This window comes from Phocoena phocoena, chromosome 16 (genome assembly GCF_963924675.1).
Source record: "Phocoena phocoena chromosome 16, mPhoPho1.1, whole genome shotgun sequence".
Lineage (NCBI taxonomy): Eukaryota > Metazoa > Chordata > Mammalia > Artiodactyla > Phocoenidae > Phocoena > Phocoena phocoena.
In genome coordinates, this window is record NC_089234.1 from 32,331,047 (window position 1) to 32,350,471 (window position 19,425).

At 36.0% G+C, this 19,425-nt stretch overlaps 1 protein-coding gene across 4 annotated transcripts in view; it reads right to left on the reverse strand.

Moving 5' to 3' along the window:
• HELLS (helicase, lymphoid specific) overlaps positions 1-19,425 on the reverse strand; it is a 38,529-nt gene that overhangs the window by 7,039 nt on the left and 12,065 nt on the right. Inside the window, exons 7-19 of one of the 4 annotated variants that reach the window (XM_065893718.1) lie at positions 17,339-17,380; positions 14,701-14,925; positions 14,140-14,322; positions 13,479-13,526; positions 10,059-10,255; positions 7,209-7,305; positions 5,486-5,647; positions 3,529-3,668; positions 3,282-3,420; positions 1,668-1,751; positions 1,465-1,584; positions 541-657; positions 25-184 (exon numbers count right to left, since the gene is read on the reverse strand). In XM_065893718.1, coding sequence (XP_065749790.1) covers positions 25-184; positions 541-657; positions 1,465-1,584; positions 1,668-1,751; positions 3,282-3,420; positions 3,529-3,668; positions 5,486-5,647; positions 7,209-7,305; positions 10,059-10,255; positions 13,479-13,526; positions 14,140-14,322; positions 14,701-14,925; positions 17,339-17,380 — 1,714 coding nt within the window. Of the gene's footprint in view, positions 1-24; positions 185-540; positions 658-1,464; positions 1,585-1,667; positions 1,752-3,281; positions 3,421-3,528; positions 3,669-5,485; positions 5,648-7,208; positions 7,306-10,058; positions 10,256-13,382; positions 13,527-14,139; positions 14,323-14,700; positions 14,926-17,338; positions 17,381-19,425 lie in introns of all 4 variants that reach the window. The other 3 variants (XM_065893717.1, XM_065893720.1, XM_065893719.1) reach the window with 3 other exon arrangements.

Genomic DNA, 19,425 nt, shown 5'->3' on the forward strand with positions numbered 1-19,425 from the left:
AAAGTACTACAAAATGTTATTTACTTTTGTGGATGATCAACTTTTCCAGTTTTCTTTTAGCAGCTGCTCTTTCCACAATTTTCTGATCAATAGTATTTGCTGTAACAAGACGATATACAACAACTGGCTTTGTCTGACCAATTCTATGACATCTATCCTGGGCCTGAAGATCAGACTGGGGGTTCTTAAAGTTAAAAAGAAAAATAACATTTAACAGCTTAAGGTTAAAATTATTTAAACTCATACTATGTGGGTAAAGTCAATAAGCATGATTCAATCAGAATCTTTGTTTAAAAAGATTCTGATTAAAATTGAGTTAAGGTACTGTTTAAGTGCCTTAACTCAATTTAGACTGCTAGAGTGACTTCAATGATAAAGTAGGTTCAAGTCTTTACACACTGGACACTTGAAAAGGAAATGATTTTCATCTTAAAGTGGATACCTTTTCAAAACAGAAAAATGAAATTACAAAGTGTACAATGAAAGATTAAAAGTTCAGAATGGAAATATAATCAGTATATTGCTACACTTCCAACTTACCCAATCACTATCATAAATGATAACAGTATCTGCTGCAGTCAAATTAATGCCCAGACCACCAGCTCGTGTACTCACTAAAAAGATAAACACATCTGGATCTGTGTTGAAGCTGTGCATCTAAAAGCAAAAGGGATGTAAACATAGGAATTAAGAAAGAAAGAAACTGTTCCTGCCTGGAATGTGGATATAGAGCTGCATATTAAACAGCTATCTTATAACCGTTTGTTTACCAGCAAAGGAAAGGGGGGGGCAGTGGTGTCCCAAGGGATATAATAAGCCAGCATTCTTCAAGCTGGGTGTGAGTTCTTAAGCATCCACAGGACTTTTTTTTTTTTTTTTTTTTTGTGGTACGCGGGCCTCTCACTGTTGTGGACTCTCCCGTTGCGGAGCACAGGCTCCAGACGCGCAGGCTCAGCGGCCATGGCTCACGGGCCCAGCCGCTCCACGGCATGTGGGATCTTCCCAGACCGGGACACGAACCCGTGTCCCCTGCATCGGCAGGCAGACTCTCAACCACTGCGCCACCAGGGAAGCCCCCATCCACAGGACTTTTGATGTGGGATAAATAAATACTGAAAGCCACAGCAGACATAAAGTTGAAAATGACCAATCTGGTGGAAAGAGATAAAATTATCAGACTCAACTCCCATGAAACAAAAAAATCATGATCATGCCTATTGCCCAAGTTGTGGCAATAAACCAGAGGCCCTAGGATGTAGGTCCCTTTCTTTTTTTGGGCCGTGCCATGCGCGATGCGGGACCTTAGTTCCCCAATTGAACCTGTGCCCCCTGCAGTGGAAGTGCAGAGTCTTTAACAACTGGACCCCGCCAGGGAAGTCCCTAGGTCAATTTTGAACATTACTTCAGAAATCAAGACAGGAGTTACAAAAAAGAATTAAGTATGTATGACATAAGCAGTCTTACATTTTTTTCTCTCTCTGAATAAGACATGGATCCATCAAGCCTGCTAAAGTTGAAATTTCTAAAGTGACAGTAATCTATCAAAATGTCCAACATTCTTGTCATTTGTGAAAAAAGCAGCACCTGAAATTTAAATATATCTTAGTATCTATACTGATTAATGAAGAATAATTAAACAACCAAAAATCCAATCAAAAGTACCATACCTTATGACCTCTGGTTTTTAGTTCTGGCAGCATTCGATCCAAAATTAAGAATTTCCCAGAATTTGTTACCAACTCTTCATCAATCTTAAAAGTGGGGAAAGAAAGGAAAAAAGAAATTGTCACAACAACTACTAATAATCTGTTTTTGTTAAAATAAAAAACATGTTAACAGTTTAATTTTCAATGACAAATAAGTCCCTATAAAACTGTTTAAATCGACCTTGTTATTTGATTTTTTTTTTTTTTTTTTTATGCGTTACGCGGGCCTCTCACTGCTGTGGCCTCTCCCGCTGCGGAGGACAGGCTCCGGACGCGCAGGCTCAGCGGCCATGGCTCACGGGCCCAGCCGCTCCGCGGCATGCGGGATCCTCCCAGACCGGGGCACGAACCCGTGTCCCCTGCATCGGCAGGCGGACTCTCAACCACTGCGCCACCAGGGAAGCCCTGATCTTTTTTATCAGAAGATAAAAAAGGAAAAGGAAAGACATACTCAAGGAAAGACATACTCTACAATTTAAAACCAATGATTTCACAAAAAACAAAATTCAGTTTAAGTGTATAATCTATCCTCCCCACACCTCTCCCCAAAACTTTGTATAACAGAACATTAAGTTCAAACTTACTTAAAGTTGAGGTTTATTCTTTATAACTTGAGTACACTTTCAACCAAATGCGTATGAAAATTACTGCTAAAACTCTCAGTAGAAATTAAAGAAAGTATAAGAGGTTATAAGCAACCTAAGTATCCAAAATGAAATTTTTAACCTTCTGGTGAATATTAATTACCTTCAGAGATTATCTTCTTCCTTACTCAATGAAAACCTTTAAAACAGTGGTTCTCAAATAGGGGCAGTTCTGCCTTCCACCCCCAGCGTATATTTGGCAGTGCCTGCAAGATACTTTACACGTTGACACAACTGGGGGAGGGAAATATTTTGGCATCTAGTGGCTACAGGCTAGACATGCTGGACAAATGGCCTACAGTCCACAAGACAGCACTTCCTTAACAAAGAATTATCTGGCCCAAAATGTCAATATCGACAAGGGTAAGGAACCCTGCTGTAAACTAGTACAAAACAGGGTTATTGAGGGTTACTGAGAACTGATTTCCTTTACTACTTAGGTTGTTTTTCCATCAACTGCCCAAGAAAGCACTTTCATTCATTTAATCTGAAAGCCCACAAATCAACATAACTTTTTGCTCTCTTCTGTGGCTATCTGTTGAGATTTAAACAATGAGCAGCCCGACTGATTTTGACAAGCTGAATACTAATTAAAAGGAATACTGAAAAGGTGACAACAATCTCCAAAATAGACAGTAACTAAAACACAGTGGAAATCAACTGTGTTACTTAAAAACTTATATTTCCAATATCACTCGAAATTTAGGAGGATTCCTAGCTGTTTACATAAAATATATAAATAAAAATATTAGTTAGCTTACACATAGAAAACCACCTTTATACTAACATTCATAAAGTTCTCTGAATTTGGGGGGAGAAGACAATCTTCATATAACAGTATTTACTGTAAGTAATAATTAAAAAAATGACACTTTCACCCAACATAAAAAGTTACAGACATCAAAACAGTATATTATTAAATAGTACTCACCTTAAACTCTTGTGTGACCGGGTCTATAGGGTACTCAATCAAATATGGATGATTACAGCACTTACGAAGTAGCATCATTATATTCTGCAGCTTCAGATTAACTTCAGATTCTATAGGGATATTTGTTTCCACAACAGCTCTGCACAAAATACAGAATCCATGAATGAGACATTAAAAAAAAAAGAAAAGAAAAGAAAAGAAAAAATTGCAGTTTAAAGAATACTTAAATTTATTTTTAAACTCACACCTTTCTCGGTCTACCTCTGGCTGTATTTGGCTGATCAGTTTTTCCAATTCATTAGGGAAATCATCTATTTTGCTGTAATCTATTGACTTTCTAGTTCGCCGTTTTGGTCGTCCAGTGGGACTCAGCTCAACTGTTTCTTTCTAAGACAATAAATTAAAGAAATATCTTTTTAAAAAGCTATATATATACTCTTAGTTATTTGTAGTGAGGTGGATGGACCTAGAGTTTGTCACACAGAGTAAGGTAAGTCAGAAAGAGAAAAACCAATACCATATGCTAACACATATATATATGGAATCTAAAAAAAAAAAAGGTTCTGATGAACCTAGGGGCAGGACAGGAATAAAGACACAGACGTAGAGAATGGACTTCAGGACATGGGGAGGGGGAAGGGTAAGCTGGGACGAAGTGAGAGAGTGGCATGGACCTATATACACTACCAAATGTAAAACAGATAGCTAGTGGGAAGCAGCTGCATAGCACAGAGAGATCAGCTTGGTGCTCTGTGACCACCTAAAGGGGTGGGATAGGGAGGGTGGGAGGGAGACGCAAGAGGGAGGGGATATGGGGATATATGGGGGATATGGGGATATATGTATACATATAGCTGATTCACTTTGTTATACAGCAGAAACTAACACACCATTGTAAAGCAATTATACTCCAATAAAGATGTTAAAAAAAAAATCTTAAAAAAAAAAGCTATACTCTTAAATTCTATGCACACACACACACAAAGTAGGGTATATAATATTTTTATGTACAAAATGTTTTAACATATAAAGAAAAAAATAATTTTGTCTGTCATCATCAAGTTTAATAATTTCCAAAGGCACAAAATCAAGGCTACATAAACTATAGCCAAATGTAAATTTTATCCTGGGAAATTTAATTGTTTTAACACTGATGACAATATCTGGAATCAGAGTTAATGCATTCATATCAGTGGAAAAAATTAAGGATGGATAAAACTTCTGAACTTATATAAAGGAATTTAATAGCTTTGGGCTGAAATGAAGCTCCACATATCTGCACTACAGAGGTTAATTCTTTGGATTGGTATAATACTGCAATGAAATTCCTTCCAATAGGCAACTACTTTAATTTTCTAACAGTTAAAAAGCCAGAGATTCCCTTTAATTAAAATGAAAATGGGGGCTTCCCTGGTGGTGCAGTGGTTGAGAGTCCGCCTGCCGATGCAGGGGACACGGGTTCATGCCCCGGTCGGGGAAAGATCCCACATGCCGCGGAGCGGCTGGGCCCGTGAGCCATGGCCGCTGAGCCTGCGTGTCCGGAGCTTGTGCTCCGCAACGGGAGAGGCCACAACAGTAGAGGACCGCGTACCGCAAAACAAAACAAAACAAAAAAAAATGGGATAACAGTCTAATGGTTGTACAAAAACAGAAATGCGTAATCATAAATACTTTGAAAAGAAATACACAGGTCCATGGCAAACAGTCAAAAATCTGGACATCTGAACAAAATTTAAGGGTCTTCTAATCTTTAGTTATAAGATAATCACATTCCAATTCAATTTCTTGGAATATAGTGGGGTAACTAAAAAAGATATTTCTTTCAAATAGAGGATTTTATTAAATTTTTTGGCTACCAACAACCTGCTGTAAAGGGATTGTATATTTGGGGTGACTGGTCTAGTTGGCAAGTCCTTAGTATATTGTGTGCTTGTTCAAATGTATTTCCAAATCCATCCCCAGACAGTATTTCAGATGACTATAAAGCAATCAATGCAGGAACCATCACTTGAATTTTAGTAGGACCACAGAATTACTAGGAGACAATTTTTGCTACTGGCCTTATGCCTTATACTCCAGTTAGAAATTCACCCTCAACAAGTCATGAAAACAGGTGATGAGCCTTATATAAGACTGAAATCAACCATGAAATTTTCTATGCCAACTGTCATTTACAGGTAGGTTATTTCAAATCCACACTCTACCTCGCTGGATCCAAACATGTTTGCAATTGTACGGTTCACAATGGCTGTGTAAAAGATCTCTTGTTTCTTTGAAAGTGGTGCATAAACAACTACTTCTCGTTTAGGAGGAACTTCAAGGGCAACATCAGATTTTAGTCTTCTCAATAAGAAAGGTGTTAAAATCTAAAATTTAAACATGAATAAACATATATAACATATATAAACATATATAAATATATAACATATATAAACATATATAAATATTAAACATTTTTGTATTTTCAAGGAATACTCTCCCCAAATACCCTTTTACCCCTTCTTCCTCTTTTCTTCCTATATAAAACTATCACATTTCAAAAGGTGATATAAAATATTTCCTTGAAATTTTCCAGACCAAAAACCACCACATGACAAACTCATAGCGTTTATCTGTAACATTTCACAACTTATTAATTTTTCAAAAATTCTAGTATAACTTGAATATTTTAAAAAGCTGAAATAAGAAGGTGATATCTGTACTTCTTAGGGATAAAGTTATAGCCCACAGTTTTTAAAAGTGAGGTTTCAAATTAGTAGAAAACCAAAAAATCAACTGATCCAGAAAAGTAGGCATGAAAAGTTTCCTTCTATAAGTTCTAAAACTTCAGACTTAAAACCACTCTCCTTCATCAGCTGTGATGACAAGAGATTTCCACATTTATAAAACAGAGAAGCAATAGATAATTATATCATTATTAAACTACTTAGGTTTTTAAAAGAAAATCAACTTAAAAAAATCATTTTATATCCTTTATAGCCTTACCTTTAAATTAGTAGTTAATTTACATATAAATTAGGGCTCTGTACTTAAATACCTCAAAGGTATAGAGCCAAGCATAGAGAGACTTTAATTTTCCAGAGAAAGAGAGAACATTACCAGTAGTTTAAGAAAAAAGTATCTGTAGACAGCGGCCCAGACACAAATATACCTACAGGCAAGTATCAGAAAAAACGTGCAAATGATTTGGGGAAGTATGATTTGGAGTATTATTTTTACTTTGATTTACGTACTGTCTCACTTCAAAGTCAAAAAAACTTTTTCAAAAAGATTTTGAATAAAATTGTCAAAGCACAATTGAGAAGCTTTTCAGGCCCACATATGAAAACTAGGAGACCTTTGAAAGATTATGTTTGTTTAAAAATAGATAGGATAGAGCTTCCCTGGTGGTACAGTGGTTGAGAGTCTGCCTGCCGATGCAGGGGACACGGGTTCGTGCCCCGGTCCGGGAGGATCCCACATGCCGCGGAGCGGCTGGGCCCGTGAGCCATGGCCGCTGAGCCTGCGTGTCCGGAGCCTGTGCTCCGCAACGGGAGAGACCACAACGAGAGGCCCACGTACAGGAAAAAAAAAAAAGGATAAATGGAGTTTGTACAAAACAGTAGAATGGATCATACAAGTAAGTAAATTATGCAACTATTATTGGCAAACATTGCATAAAAATTTTCATTTTTGGCTGACAAACATGTCAGTAACCATTAGGGGTAAAATGAGTATACTTGAAAAGGACAAAATTTTAAAAAGCACTTTACTTCTGCTGTAACACCATGAGACCTCTAGGGGAGGGAAAAGGGCAGGAGAGTAAGTTAAATTTGGGGGTGGGGGGCTCACTTTTCAAATTCTACCACAATGGGTTGAACAGGTAATTTCTAGGGTTCCTTTTTCATTCTATGAGTCTAGTAAGCAGAATAAGAAAAAAGTCAAAACCTGGTGCAGCATATGCAATACATTCTGTTCTCTTTCTTTAGCAATAATATCTTCAGCGGTTTCAGAAAGACTAGTGATATCAAACCAAGATTCAAAGCTGCAAAATAAAAAAATTATTACGAGTTAACCTAACACATAAATCAGTTATATTAACATGATATATGTTTTGCATTTTCAACTTTGTATTAATCTGTGTATGAAGCAGATATTTTCTTAAAGGGAACATTTTTCTGATTTATAAATATATTATCTTTTTTTTTTTTACATCTTTATCAGAGTATAATTGCTTTACAATGGTGTTAGTTTCTGCTTTATAACAAAGTGAATCAGATATATGTATACCTATATCCCCATATCCCCTCCCCTCTTGCGTCTCCCTCCAACCCTCCCTATCCCGCCCCTCTGGGTGGTCACAAAACACTGAGCTGATCTTCCTGTGCTATGTGGATGCTTCCCACTAGCTATCTATTTTACATCTGGTAGTGTATATATGTCCATGCCACTCTCTCACTTCGTCCCAGCTTACCCTTCCCACTCCCCATGCCCTCAAGTCCATTCTCTACATCTGCATCTTTATTCCTGTCCTGCCCCTAGGTTCTTCAGAACCATTTCTTTTTTTAGATTCCAATAAATATATTATCTTAACAATAGTATGAACATGAAGTAAACATTAAAGTACCCCCCCCCCCTTTTTTTTTGCGGTACGCGGGCCTCTCACTGTTGTGGCCTCCCATTGCGGAGCACAGGCTCCGGACGCGCAGGCTCAGCGGCCATGGCTCACGGGCCCAGCTGCTCCGCGGCATGTGGGATCTTCTCGGACCGGGGCACGTACCCATGTCCCCTGCATTGGCAGGCAGACTCTCAACCACTGCGCCACCAGGGAAGCCCCCCTTTTTCCTCTTTTTAAAGGCAGACTTCATTAGGATATGTCTGGAGTCTTGGAAGCGTGACTATCCCATGTTCTCCTACAAATGGACCTTGAGATGGGTCCTCCTCTATTGGGGAATATTATCCTCTACGACGAAGCACGTAGCTTCGGGAGGAATGCACATGTCCCATGGGAGGAAGAGGACACTGGCCTAGCCAGTCAGGTCAGCCAGATCAACCCTAGCGATCAGTGGGGTGACAGATGTCACAGCCAGACTGCCCCCACATCCTAAGGTACACATTTTATGAAACATTTTAATAAAGTTAAAGAAATGAAAACTATCTCTGAATATCAAGGCCACATGATCTCTCTCTTTAGGTAAAAATGTGACCCACTACAGTGTTTTTCAAATTCAACATATATGTACCCTGATAATGATATCTATTAATATCCTTAGTTCTTCACAATATTGAAAAAAAAAAACAACCCTATTAACATGAGCTATTAAATATAAGTATGTCTACTCTAAGTAACGCTATATTGTCAGTAAATACAATTGGGAAAAATGCCAACAACATTAATGCAATAGTTATATCAGATATTTCCAAAATTTCATCACCTCAGGCACATTTTATAAATTCAGATTCCCAGCTCCTCCCTCAGTGTTCTAACTCAGTGGAAATGCATAGGACCTGGAAATCTTGCCTTTTAATAAATGTTCCCTAAGACAGCCTGGCCTTGGGCTAATATCTGGTCACCAGAGGTGGAATACATTCTCAAAATAAAACATTAAAAGTTATTCTCCCATATAAAATTAACTTTCTTCCTTCACTGATGCCAAAGTAAGTGTAAATCAATTATTTTGCCCTCCTGATTTTGAAACTTCTATGTTAATTATTTTTAATGTCTGGTAAGATTATTTACTCTTCCATTCTGAGTATACTAATGATTTTCTGAAAACTATGTTTATTTTTGCTTTTTATGATATAAGCTAAGATTCAAACAGTTTCTAGAGTAAAAAGCATGAGGGTGAAACTGGAAGACCCTGGTTATATTTTTGACTCTGGCATTAACTAGTTATATTTTTAATAACTTGACATTGGGTTTTCTTATGTGTGAGACAGGGGATGTATCAACCCCTATCCCTTCAACCTCTCTATCTCTTGTTTGTGAGAAAATAATGAGAAAAATCCACCTGAAAGTGTTTCACAAAGTTAAGACAATAAGGAGCTTTATAAAAATATGTTAAGGCAGGGAATTCCCTGGCAGACCAGTGGTTAAGACATTTGGGGCTTTCACTGCTGTGGGCCCAGGTTTGATCCCTGGTTGGGGAGTTAAGATCCCACAAGCCGCGCAGTGTGGCCAAAAAAAAAAAAAAAATTTTTTTAAAGGCAGCATAAAACAGTTCGTCTCTAATTAATCAATGCAATACAAACTTTAAAATAATCTTTTATTTATCTCCTCTCATAATTTGTGTCAAAAGTAGAACATACTTTTGGGGGAAGGGGAATTGGAGGAAGGTGGTTAAAATGTACAAACTTCCGGTTATAAAGTAAATAAACACTAGGTATGTAATGTATAACATGGTGACTACACTTAACACAGCTCTATGATATATAGGAAAGTTGTTAAGAGTAGATCCTAAGAGTTCTCATCACAAGGAGTAAAACTTTTTCTTTTCATTTTATCTATTTGAGATGATGGATGTTAATTAAACCTGTTGTGGTGATCACTTCACAATACATATAAATCAAACCGTCATACTGTACATCTTAAAACTTATACAGTGATATGTCAATTATTTCTCAATAAAACTGGAAAAAATAAAATAAAAAGAGCAGAACATATATACCACAAAGAACTGGCCAAAAGCTATCACTTTAATCCAGCTACCTAGAAGATACAAATTAATTTAAACTATGAGCACAGATTCTGAGACAGTTAGAAAAACATAGGAAATAATTAAATAACCGCTTACCTACCTTTTCAAGTCATCAAATACATCTGGCAACAAAAAGTTCAGCAATGACCAAAGCTCTGATAAGTTGTTTTGCAAAGGAGTACCAGTCAAAAGAAGCTTGTTATCCGCATTGAATCGTTTTAACTCCCTGATTAGGCGGCACTTCATGTTCTTAATCCTGTGTCCTTCATCTACTATTAAGTATTTCCAGTAGCAATTCTAGAAAAGGAATTCAGGGGAAACTTTTTATATGATGATCTCACAATTTTTCCTAAAAGCAATTTTAAAGATAAAACCTCTTTATTACGAACGAATGTTCGATTTTATCAAATGGCATTTCTATACCTATTGAGATGATCATGTTTTCCTTTGATCTACTAAGAGAATGAATTAATTTCCTAAAACTGATATATACTTGTGTTGCTGTAACAGACCTCACTTGGTCCTGAACTAATAAAGTCCACCTGCTGTTATATATTTAAGATTTCTCCATTCACATTCTTTAGTCCAAGCAGTCTGTACTTTTCCTTTCTAATGCTTTGTTGAGTTTTAATTAGTGTTATCTTGCAGTCCTAAAAAAAGAACTGAAGAACTTTATTAGTTCTATATGCTCTGAAACATTAAATATCGTTAGAATTTTCATTCTTGAAGCCCACATCTGAGATTGACACTTTTTATTATCTGATGGTATTCTCAACTTCTTACATAGTTATTGGTTTGTTTAGGTTTTTCCTTTCTTCTGGAGCTAATTTCGGTAATGTATATCTTCACAGAAAGCTAACCATTTACTTTCATTAAGTTGTCATGAAAATTGTTTTAATTTCTCATCTTTAGTATCTGTGCTCTTTTATCTTGATTAAGCAAACTTAAAGTTCCTCTGTTTTACTGTGTAAAAATACAGAAATATGCAATATTTCTGGGAAATATAAGTACCAAACTGGCAACTGTAGGTATCCTTGGATAATGGGATTGGCAAATTGGGGGAAGAGTATGAAATGGGACATCTTTTGCATTTTACTTTATACATTCATAGCTTAAAATAATATTATGACTTCTTTAATAAAAAACTCTGATAATAAGGCAAACAAATCAGATAGCCTGAATAATCTCTCACTATATCTACCTTAAAAAAATGAAACAAAATATACAACATCCTTCATAAATGAATAAGCAAAAAAGAAAACCCTATGCAACAGAAATGATGAGGAATCTGATAAATGAATTAGTAAATGGACTCATTTACTTCTGCTGCCACTCAGGAATAGGAGTCCTGTACCCCCAATGCCATCAACCGCTAAAGCTAGGATCCTTGATATAATAATAAAAATTCAGTGAAAGGGAAAATTACAAAAATTCTAGCCACTGGCAAATGGAATTGACAAGGAAGCTTATTGTTTCAATATGGTCTGGCTATGGTAATCAAAATAATTAGAAGATCTTCATGTTATATTATTTAGTAGAAAACAGCTGTTTCAATAAGCAACATAAAGTATTACCATATTTATAAATTATACCTATATGCTAACAATAGTTATATAACACAGCAGTAGTAATTCTCAGGTAGAATTACAAGTGCTTTCAGGTCTTTCTGTACACTACTTTTTCCTACATGCAATATGTATTACTTTTACTGTGAAGACATAACTGCAAACCACATTCCAAAGTTCTACCAGCACACAAGTAAAATCTTACATACAGCTGAATCTTGAGCAACACAAGTTTGAAATGCACAGGTCCACTCATATGCAGATTTTTTTCAATAATAAATACCACGTATACTACTACATGATTCATGAGTGGTTGAATCCATATCCGGAACCACGGATATGGAGGGTCCACTATAAAATATATGCAAACTTTCTACTGCACATAGGGTTGGCGCCCCTAAACCCCATGTTGTTCAAGGGTCAACTGTACTGGTCAGAGTAAAACAAAGCAGTAAAGAACTGTATGTGAAATACGTGGAGCAGTGAGGAAGAAGTTCAAAACACAAAAAAATGGGGCTTCCCTGGTGGCGCAGTGGTTGAGAGTCTGCCTGCTGATGCAGGGGACACGGGTTCGTGCCCCGGTCCGGGAAGATCCCACAGGCCGCGGAGCGGCTGGGCCTGTGAGCCATGGCCGCTGAGCCTGTGCGTCCGGAGCCTGTGCTCCGCAATGGGAGGCCACAACAGTGAGAGGCCCGCGTACCGAAGAAAAAAAAAAAAACACCAAAAACTGAACTGAGAGAGGCAATGAGAAGTCCATTTTCCAACTGCATTACAATAACTTGGGCACTAATAAATAAGTAGCTGCAACACAAAGAAAAACAGATATGGGAATGTTATGCCATAGTAGGTCCATAAGATAGTAAAAAACAACTTGCCTTCATATATTCCACTATTTAATTAAAATTAAATGGATAAGTTCTATATACTTAAAGCACTTGTCAGAGACATCTGTAATACATTCACAGATTAGGTCTATGTCTGGCTGATTTTAAAATAGTGTTGTGGAGGGAATTCCCTGGTGGTACAGTGGTTAGGACTCTGCGCTTCCACTGCAGGGGGCACGGGTTCGCTCCCTGGCTGGGAAACCAAGATCCTGCATGCTGTGCGGTGCAGCCAAAAAAATTAAATTTAAAAAAGAAAACAAGGAAAAAAATTTTAATTTTAAAATTAAAAAATAAATGAATAAATAAAATGGTGTCGTGGCTATAGATTAAAGTACCAAAGACTTTAATTTTCTTGTTAGAGACTACAACCTTCATCTCAATCGTTCTTTTTTTTTTTTTTTAATTTATTTATTTTATTTATTTTGGCTGCATTGGGTCTTCATTGCTGAGCGTGGGCTTTCTCTAGCTGTGGCAAGCAGGGGCTACTCTTCATTGTGGTGCATGTGCTTCTCACTGTGGTGGCTTCTCTTGTTGCAGAGCACGGCTTTAGGCACACGGGCTTCAGTGGTGTACAGGTTCAGTAGTTGTGACTCGTGGGCCCTAAAGTGGCATACAGGTTCAGTAGTTGTCGCTCACGGGCCCTAAAGTGCAGGCTCAGTAGTTGTGGCACACGGGCTTAGCTGCTCCACGTCATGTGGGATCTTCCCGGACCAGAGCTCGAACCCGTGTCCCCTGCACTGATAGGCAGATTCTTTTTTTTTTTTTGATAGGCAGATTCTTAACCACTGCGCCACCAGGGAAGCCCATCAATCTTTCTGTTAATATAAACCTCCAGGTTCTAAAGGAATACGCACAATGCAATCTATTACTTCCATCAGAAAAAATAAACAAATGCTACTGGATGGTGACAAAGTGTTTTAAGTTAAGAAAAATGTGATTTATGGATTACAAAGAATCCAATAAGACCATTCATACCTGTAATGCATTTCGGTCTCTCATGGCTATCTCAAATGAAGTGATCACCACAGGATGAATCTGCAATGTCCCTTTCCGTTTGTGAATATGCTTTACCAATTTTCGACGTTCTTGCTGGGTCCCATGATATAACATAGTAGGAATCTAAAAGATTTTATATTGATTTATAACAAACTTTAGAACAAAATGTAAATAACAACAATTTGTGAAATATAAAGTTAATCATTTCTGAAAGAAAAAATATAATTTAACTTAACTTTAGTTCTGTATTTCTATAACAAAATGAGTCAATCAATTCTAATCAATTATTGGGCTACTATGGGAGGATAAAAAAGCCATAAAACCAAATTGAGTGTAAGGTGAGAGAGATGGCGAAGTTATTTTTGGAATATATACTTCTCATAAGGCAATGATGTGGCTAAAATGCATAAGTATGGAAGGAAAACACCATAATAAGAATGAACAGAATTAAAAATAAATTCTACCCAGGTCTATCTCAGGTGAGTCAAATTATTCAAGGCACTAAAAACCACCCAGGGATGTTTTAGGCAAGATGTCTGAGATTACTATGGAAACTTAGTTTATTCTATATAAACTTAGAGAAGGTATTGCTGAGACTGAAAGATAAGTCAAATAAGATATAGTGCTACACAGAAATCAACATAATTTTAGTAAGAGATCTATAACTTAATTCAGTCAACAAAACAATAAAACATTTGTAATGATAATATATTTAACAAAAGGAAACATGTCTTACTTCTGGTGTAAATCTTTGGAATTCAGCCATCCAGTTAGGAAGTGTAGACAAAGGGCCACAGACGAGAAAAGGTCCAGGTACTCCTCTCTGAATCATCAATGCAATTGTAGCAATGCATTGAACTGTCTTTCCCAATCCCATTTCATCTGCTAAAATGCCATTAATTCCATTTTCCCAAAGCATCTGGACAAAAATAATATACACTGTATTTAAATGCTGACATAAACACCTATTGAATCAGCAGTAAGTTTATTTCTTCTTTTAACCCAAAGATGATAATTATGATGAGACTGACATATTTACACTGTAAGTTATAACAACACTTGTGGGAACTCAGTTATCAAAGCCATAAAAATGTTGGTAGCCTTGAATAAGATAATTTTTCACTTTCAAAATTTACTCTGGGTAAATAAGTTAGAAAATAAGTATTTATACAGAAGTGTTTGTTTTATATATAATAGTGAAACACAGAAGGAACAACTCAAGTTGTGTTACATCATATTAATAGGTTATCATATAGAAATGAACCAACATCTTGTATTAAAATTGAGGATTCATTACCCTAAGCCATTCCATGCCTTCCACTTGGTACCATCGCATCACTCCTCCTGTGAAGTGTTTTGGTTGCTGAAAGGGTACTGGCTGTCCATTACATTTCCGAACTGGGTCAAAAAAGAATTTAGTATTTTGCCTAACCGTTTGAGATAACCTATCTTTAATTTTACTATTTGAATCTTTATTTTTCTGAAGATCTTCTACACAGAGATTAGAAGAGGAGCTTTCATCCTGTAAAGAAAAAAGTTTAATTAGAAGTTTAATACATAATAATGCTGCTACCCTCCATTCAGAAAATGTAACTGCTAATCAAAATTTGCCCAGTCGTATAATCATTGGGTATGAAAAAATAAAGCTACATGTTTAATAAAACCCTCTAGACAGTTAATTCCATTCCCCCACAAATTCAAAGCCACTGGAAAAAAAAAACAACAAACACTTCTGAAAATAACCCTTACATGTAACAGGCATATACTTCTGAAATGACCTTTACAATTAAACATCCCTTCCAAACCTCTAAAATGTGCTACCCAAGAATTTATTAAACTATTTTCTTAATAATTTCCTTCATCCATAGGAAGGATAACAGATAATGTCTGTTAAAAAAATTTTCAAGGAACATAAAAATATTTACTTTCATCTAAGTAATTACTTTCACTACAGGCAAAGGGGCAAAGTAAATACAGTTTAAAAACTCACTATATCAAACTTAAGAATGTCAATTTATCTGTTTGTGACACAGCACCAATTTATGACCAATGGTAATTTTTATTGGTTAGCTATGTCCACAACTCCATACTAAGAAAATGAAAACAAGGACTAAGTCAATTCAAAGGGAAGTCTTACAAATGGTAAGTCTTATTAAATGATGCCACAACTGGATATTCAACTGGAAAAATAGGAAACTTGAGTTTCACCACTCCCTACATAAAATCAGTGATGAAATGATACACCTAAACATCAAACCCAGAACCATAAAGCTTTTATAAGAAAACAGAATAACTTGATAATTCTGTGATAGACAAACACTTCTTATACAAGACAAAAAAGCACTAACCACCAAAAGAAAAAAGGTAATGATTTGGGCTATTACAAAATTTAAAATTTTCTGCTTATTAAAAGATATCATTAAGAAAATGAGTAGGCAAGCCACGAACTTAAAGAAAATACAGTCTATATATGTGACAACAATGAGATTATAGAACTCGTATATCAACAAAACGACAAATAACCCAGTAACTGGGCAAAAGATATGAACAGAAACGTTACAAAAGAAAACATAAACAGCCATTACAAACATGAAAATAAACTCTATATTAGTAATTAAGAAAATGCAAAATAAAACTACATGAGATTCATTTCACATTCAGTAGAACGGCTAAAATCAAAGAGATTAACAACATGAAATGCTGGCAATAGAGTAAAATGGTGTGTTCACTTTGGAAAAAGATCTGTACTTTCTTATAAAGTTGAATTACATTTACCATATGACCCAGCAATTCCATTCCTAGGTATATACAGAAAAAATATCAAAACATGTCCACACAAAGATCTTTACACAAATTATCATAGCAGCCTCATTCAGAATAGTCACAAAGTGGAAACAATCCAAATGCTCATGAAGAAAATGGATTAAGACATTATAATATTCAATGGAATACTACTCAGCAATAAAAAGAAACCGACTAGTAACAAACTCAATAACATCAATGATTATTATCCACGCTGAATGAAAAGTAGCAGGAAATAAAAGAACACATATTTATATTTCGTTTGTATGAAAACTAGATTGTAATATAAGTTTTTTAAAAAATTGGGCAAAACTACTATGATAGAAGTCAAGAGGCAGTTGCCTTTAGGTTTCGGGGGGGGGAAATGACTGGAAAGGGATACAAGGGATCCTTCTACCATAATGAAAAGGTTCTAAATCTTGATTTGGATAATAGTTACACAGATGTATACATTTGTCAGAATTCTTCCGAATGAACACAAGATCAATGTTGCTTTATTGTATATTATAAAATGTCAATTCCATAGTAAATTGTGGTAGAAGATTAGATTGGGCTTAATCTTTAAAAATGCAACTAAATATTTATTAAAAATATGCTTACCTAATCTTATTTACATTAAACATAGTTGGGTTATAACTGCATCATAAACAAATCCTTATACTGAACAAAGAATAAATCTTGTAATTATAGGGGATTGGATAGTAATACTCAGGTAACAAGGAACCTCTCTACATAAAATGAGGGGTTAGGGGTGGGAGTAAAATCAAGCCTTCCCAAACAGAACCAAAGAAAATCTTGAAGGCCAGAAATAAAATTAAAGTATCCCTCAGGGCTTCCACAAGCTATGGAATATATACATGTGGAATGTATATATCCATATGGTTACAGTTACTTGCATCATTGCTAGACTCCCAAAGACCCATAAATTAATATTTACACCCTAAGGAACATGCAATAGACCACCTAAACTTGATATATAAGAAGAATGTTAGGACAAAAAAAGCCAAATGGTTATTTTTTTTAATAAAAGCTAAGAAATAGGATAACTAGTGAGAAAAAATGTACACTGGTGATTAAGAGATCAGGGAAGCAAATATGACTCCTAAATTTAATATCTATTATAAATCTCTTACCTCATTCTCCTTTTTACTTTTCTTAGCCACAGACAAAATTTCCTAAAACATTGAGAAAACAAAATAACAATGAATGTGGTTCATTCATTTATTGAACAAACATTTATTCTTGTTCTGTTTTATGCCAGGAAATGGGGATAAGCCTTGAAGGTAATTAGAATACAGGTGGACCTCAGACAAAATTAAGCCCATAGAATCTTTTTTTTTTTTTTTTTTTACAGTTCAGGTCTTTTATTTTCTTTACACCATCATGCCATGAATTCATAGGGAATGAAGCTGATAGCATCTTATAAAATTCTGAATTTGTTAGCAACACTCAAAAATTGGGATATTTACTCCTAAATCTTCCAGCTTTTTTTTTTTTTTTAGTTAAAGCTTATCTGAATAGACTAAGTCCAAATTCACGAAGTCCTCTAGTACAGAGGCTGGCAAACTACAGACCGTGGACCAACTCCAGCCAGCAACCTGTTTTTATAAATGTCTAAATAAAGTTTAATTAGAACAAAATCAGGCTCACTGGTTTACAATCTGTCTATGACTGCTTTCTGGATACAATGGCAAAGTTCAGGGTTGATTAGTTACCCATAAAACTACTGAAAGCCAAAAATGTTTACCATCTGGCCCTTTACAAAAAAAGTTCTCCAAACCCTGCTCTAGGTTACTACCATTATTCAAGTATTCACTCCCAAATGTATTACAGTCCCAACTCCAGCCCATTTTAGGTCTCTCTCTGGATTAGAGGCCTGAGTTTGCAATCCTGAGCAGGAGGCAAAGACAAATACATTAAAAATACAGAATAAAAGTGTTCTGATTTTGAATTACCTACTAGATGCTAAGGGTAAGGAGACAATGTCCCTGGTGACTTAGGAGAGTATTATATCAAATTATCTGAAAAAGTTGTCATCAAGGCATAATCATTAAAGACAGAATTAGGCTGTATTTCAAGCAGAAAGAATAGCATGTGCAGAGGACCAAGGGAATAAAATAGTATGATACATTCAAGAAATTTTAAGCATATCTCAAATTTGAGATACACAGGAAAATGACAGAACATGTAAGTGAATGACACCACATACATACATACATGTGTATATGTAAAGTATTATGTAAGTATAGATATTCATATTCTAAGGCTGAAGAGATTTTATATAGAGAACGGATAGAAGAGCTGTCTTTTAAAATGGCTAGATAAGCTGAACCTTTTTGGAGAACAATTTGTGAATGACTCAAAACGATACCAACTACTAAGTATTCTTTTTAGAAATTAAACCTCCTAAACTCCTGACACTGCTTACCTCTATAGCTCCATCCTTCACCACTTATTTACAAACTGGAGCCAAATATAATTTCCTTTTAAGTTTTTTTAACTTTCCAGGAACTTCCTGCCTCTGGACATTGGTCAAAGGTTATTTTCTCTTCCTACAACACATCCCCAGTATCTTCTCTATAGCTTACTATTTCCCTATTAACCTACCCCCACCTCTAAATGATTTAACTTTTATACAAGTCTCAACTTCCTAGATGAAACCTTTATGAACCTCATGCTTGAGTTAAGAGCCCCTTTATATGCTCAATAGCATTTTCCGATTATCCAATTATATTTGACTACTTCCTTTTAAATTTTTCTCACTGGATATAGGCTAAGGCAAAGACAGTGATTATGATACCGAGTCTAAGCTCGTACTGCTCACTGCTTGACAGGCCAATAATCAAAAGACACGAGTTGCTGGGGCAAGGAATAACAACTTTATTCGGAAAGCCAGCAAACTGAGAAGATGGTGGGCTCATGCCCCAAAGAACCATCTTGCCTGAGTTAGAATTCAGGCTCCTTTTATACTAAAAGAGGGTGGTGGTGGTGGAGTAAAGTCAAACATTTCCTGGTTCCCATCAGCCTCTGGAGGGGATGTGTTAATTTCTTCCTCCCTGCAGTCATTCACAGGTGGACCTGGTCAGGATGTTTCCTGTGAGCTAAACAAAGGTATTTTAGCTTAATGCTCATTCCTGGGAAGCAGGGTTCCCAGAGATGGGCCATTATGTATAATTTAAGCTTATAGGCAACATCCCTTTAGTGACTAACTTATAATACA